This window comes from Sinocyclocheilus rhinocerous, unplaced genomic scaffold, assembly GCF_001515625.1.
Source record: "Sinocyclocheilus rhinocerous isolate Xijiao unplaced genomic scaffold, SAMN03320098_v1.1 scaffold491, whole genome shotgun sequence".
In the NCBI taxonomy this organism is placed as follows: Eukaryota; Metazoa; Chordata; class Actinopteri; order Cypriniformes; family Cyprinidae; genus Sinocyclocheilus; species Sinocyclocheilus rhinocerous.
This window is the reverse complement of record NW_015625034.1, coordinates 1,213,507-1,218,187: the sequence shown is the minus strand read 5'-3', so window position 1 is coordinate 1,218,187 and position 4,681 is coordinate 1,213,507. Positions and strand designations below refer to the sequence as shown.

At 38.4% G+C, this 4,681-nt stretch overlaps 1 protein-coding gene across 2 annotated transcripts in view; it reads right to left on the bottom strand.

Moving 5' to 3' along the window:
• LOC107748802 (chloride channel protein 1-like) overlaps positions 1–4,681 on the bottom strand; it is a 45,036-nt gene extending 40,355 nt beyond the window's left edge. For both annotated transcript variants that reach the window (XM_016563765.1, XM_016563774.1), the window contains exon 1: positions 4,613–4,681. In XM_016563765.1, coding sequence (XP_016419251.1) covers positions 4,613–4,663 — 51 coding nt within the window. In that variant the 5' untranslated portion in view covers positions 4,664–4,681. The remainder of the gene's footprint in view (positions 1–4,612) is intronic.

Here is a 4,681-nt window from a genome sequence, read left to right as displayed (position 1 = left end):
TGATTCAAAGACAAATACATTTTAACAGCCCCTTTTTGCCACCTACTGGCGTTACAATGTAATCGACGAATCTTCATTTGAAGTGTCAAATTACTTTCAAAAGGATATTTACTTTATTTTAATCGCTACCATACACATCGTACACCGTTTTTATCTGAACTATAAACGTTTATCCCAGTACTTCTGTGATTTGAATGTTTGTAACAGAAATAATGATACTGTGTGGCTGAAAAGACTGTGAAACTGTTTCATTCATATACATGACAGCTGCTCTCTTTAGGTCAACGGCAGCGCGAACGCAGATTTAAATGTTCAAATCGATGTGATTGTACGCTGCACGGACGAACCAAGTGATCACAACGTTGTGATCGCACACGTAAAAGGTTGAGGAATGAAACAGACGAATCATTGTAATTTAGGAATAGAATCACGTTGGTGTTTGAATCGTGTTCGCAATCTTTAATGAGCTATTAAATTAAAGTGCTTTGTCATGTTGGTGGTGACACCTCTCTTGCAACATGTTTAGCTATCACAGATATTATACTTAGCTTTTTTGGCTTCTGATCGCAAGTGTAGCCAAACTTTGGAGCACTTAGATTAGCGAGCAAAGTCCTGGCAGATTGCTAGGTCTGGTCCTCACAGATGAAGAAAAAAAAACCGCAAACAGGAATCGATAGGCGGAATCGAAATTTTAATTTTACAAGAAGTATCCGATTCCTGACCTTAAGTATCCGATTCTGGAATTGGAATCGATTTTCGATTCCCAACCCTACACACTAAACATCTTCCACTGATGTAATGAGAAGCGTTTCTAAACCTGTTGTCCAACAACAGACAACAAAAGAGATTACAAATATACTTAATTTTTTATTTTAAAAAAATACCCAAGATGGCTTGAAGAACACAGATAAACTATACTGTCGCAGTCGAGTGTTTATTGTCTTTATGTTTCATCATTCAAAACATTTCTATCTTCTTTTTACTCCGCTACAGCAATAGCTGGATGACTTTGTCCATATTAGGGATTTCCTGGAATGTCATGAGTTCTATTGCTTCTGTGATGCACATGTTAAGTTTCTGTCCCAAGAGCACCATCTGGCTTTCAGTATGAATGAAACAGACAATACATGTTTTTATAGCGCTCCATAATGGCCAATCCATTGGCAAACTGGGTAAAAATAGGGAAAATAATACTTCTCTCAAAAGAAATTTTAAGCAGACATATAATAAGCCATGTCTTTCTCCAGTGCACATAAGTGTACAGGAGTTTTGTGTTGTTAATTTGCTTTTTAAAATCGCTAAGCTATCAGAAGCAAACCGAACCGAAAAACATGGTTAAAAAACCAAGGTATGTATTGAACCGTGGGCTAACTGTATTGTTGCACCCATAGTACACATACTGTAAAATTAAATGCAACCGGAATGTCTCAGTAACCAAAAACATCTGGTTGCCAAAATTCTTTAAAATATCTCCTTTTGTGTTCTGCAGGCTTGGAACAGCATTAGAGTGAGTAAAAGAACAGAATTTTTATTTTTAGGTGAATTATCCCTTTAAACGGTTAGTTCACCCAAAAATGAAAATTCTGTCATTAATTACTCATCCTCATGTCGTTCCAAACCCGTAAGACCTTTGTTCATCTTCGGAACACAAATGAAGATATTTTTGATAAAATCCGAGATCTTTCTGACCCTGTATAGACGGCAACGGAACTGACACATTCAAGGCCCAGAAAGGTAGTAAAGACATTGTTAAAATAGGCCTAGTCCATGTGACATCAGTGGTTCAACCGTAATGTTATGAAGCTAAGAGGATACTTTTTGTGCGCAAATAAAACAAAAATAACGACTTAATTCAACAATTTCTTCTCCTCCGTGTCAGTTTTTGAAACACGTGGAATAGAAGAAATTGTTGAATAAAGTCATTATTTTTGTTTTCTTTGCACACAAAAAGTATTCTCGTAGCTTCATAACATTACGGTTGAACCACTGATGTTACACGGACTATTTTAACGATGTCCTTACTACCTTTCCAGCCCTTGAATGTGGTAGTTGCGTTGCTGTTTACACAGTAGGGCTGGGTAAAAAATATCGATATCTCGATATTAACCGATTGTCATTTTTACGGAACGATATCGATTCCTAAATCCCAAGAATCGATTAGTCTAGCATGCTTTCAGTTAATGGACGGAACATTGAAGGGTACTTCCCATCCAATAAATTGCAATAACCATTGTGCTTTGGTACTTTTCATATGAAACGGTCTCAGATTTCAAATTCTGTCCATTGTATTGCAGCATTTAAACAATAAATGCCATTTTGGCGCTGTTTAATGTGGAGTGACAGATCGTTGTAGCGCCTCAGTTCAACAGATGCGGCAGCGCGAGGCGCACGTGACCTGATCGTCTCCTCCACATTAATACCAGTTTCAGCACAAAATAAACATGACTAAACATCCGAAGGTAAGTTAAAAGAAAGAGTACAACTTTACAATCCTGTCTCATGTAATCGCTCAATCTGTGTTTCAGCCGTGCAAAGACGTCAATATAATGGCTTCTAAACAATGTCACGTAACGTCACATTTACCCCAGAAAAAAACATATTCGGTGACCATAAATTCATTAATCAGATAGAAAAATAAACTGTAGAGAGGGGCATTTTGCTTAATATATGCACCATATAACATATTCATTATTTTTACTGTTCTTCAATGTTTAATTTATGTTTGAATAAATCCATCAAGTTTTTATGACAGCCACCATTTAAATGTTTATATTTTTTTAAAAAACGAACTGAAGTAAAAATATTAATATGTAACTGTAACTTTATTATTGTAAAAACTTAATTTTAACCTTCAATATTATAGTAATGTTGTACCAACTGACTCATGTATATTTTACAGCATTAGTTGAGATTTTTTTTCCTTGAAAATTTGGCATGTACTTTACCTGATATATACCAAAATAATCGATGTTGAATCGAATCGGTAATCGAATCGAAAGCTTGTGAATGACAATCGAATCGAATGGTGAAATTTGTGTCAAAACCCAGCCCTACTACACAGGTCAGAAAGCGCTCAAATTTCATTAAAAATATCTTAATTTGTGTTCCGAAGATGAACGAAGGTCTAACAGGTTTGGAACGATAGAGTACTTAATTACAGAATTTTCATTTTTGTGTGAACTATCCCTTCAAGCTGGCAAATTCTAAACACACACACATTTGTAATAATATATTGAGTGAAAAACACTCTTTCAGCAGCAACAGAATAGCAACAGTGTATTAAATCTGATTATAAAGAGGAAAACATTCACATAAAGCCTATGAATAAGGCTACAGATCAAGTTTTTCTCTGACTGGATCATTTTCCCTACAGGAATCTTCTGCGTGTGCGAGACAGACAGAAAGGGGACGGCAGGGGCAGTAATGCGTTTATGCGTAAAATTTACAGAGGTTAAAAAAAGCTCCCAGCCCTGGCGATCTTCCCATATTGTGCGGCAGGAGAGGAAAATCGATGTGGGAACTCGCGAGTGAGAGAAGAGAGGAAGACAGGTGGAGAAATGGAAGGTTGAGGGGAGCCTGTGTGTGGGAACTTAATGACTTGTGACAGTGCAAAACTGACAGCTAATGAATTGACGCTCTTTCGCCCCCTCGTCTCACTTTCTCACGTACCAAATTTACGACTATTCTCTCGCGCGTTCTTTTGACACTTGACCTTTTGTGTTCAATCTATTTCCTTTTACTTTAATACAATCTTTGGGCCTTCCTAATAAGCTGTCCAATAGAACCAAACTCTAACAAATAGCTCAATGCACCTGACCAGCTGACCATATGTTCCTCTCTGCCGTATAGCGGCCATCGAGAGCAGCAGGGCCAGGTGTATATTTAACCTGCATGCTCAGGTTTCTGCTAGCGTATAGCAGCAGAGATGGAGCGCGTAGGTTAGCACGAATACGCACAAATCACAAGGTTTGGTCCACACATCTGCTTAGTTCAGCAAGTCTACGACATTGCAAATAATCCTTAAGGGCATTCGAGGAGTTTTACAGAACTTTCAGAAACCTGAGACTTTTTTTCACTCCAAATGACGCCAGTAAACGGAGTTCACAAAAAGAAAATGCTGCAACGGGAAGCAACCTGAAGTAACCGTAAAATGACTGACAAGCATTAAAAAAGCAAGGAGGTGGGAAGCAGAACACGCAAACATTGTTCTCTCCCAATAAGCATCTGATAAGGAAGCACAAATCCATTGTATTGACTCTAAGTTACGAGACAGATTGTCTTTAATCAGTAGGGTGTTGACACGGGTTACGACAATTCTCATACCTATTCATGAGTTGTGCTAGAACAGCCCAGTGAGCTCCATGTGTGTCGCCACCACTAAGAATAGAATGGAAAATCAATTAAAGCCGAGGCTAGTGAAGTGAAAGACTTTGAGACCTATTATTTAAAGAGTCATATTTTGGGCAGACAAGCATTTCTAGGTTAGAACAGACCAGACCGACCACGACAAACCTCAGCAAGCTACCCACCAAAAGCAAGACAGCGAAACGTCTCGGAGTAAGACAACAAAACAACGGGAGAGAGAAAGAGGCACAGAAAGGCAGTGACTGACCAGGGTTTGCTGGTATCTCAGAGCTTTCCTTTGCGACGCATCGGCAGCCATCGACACGCTCGCACTGAG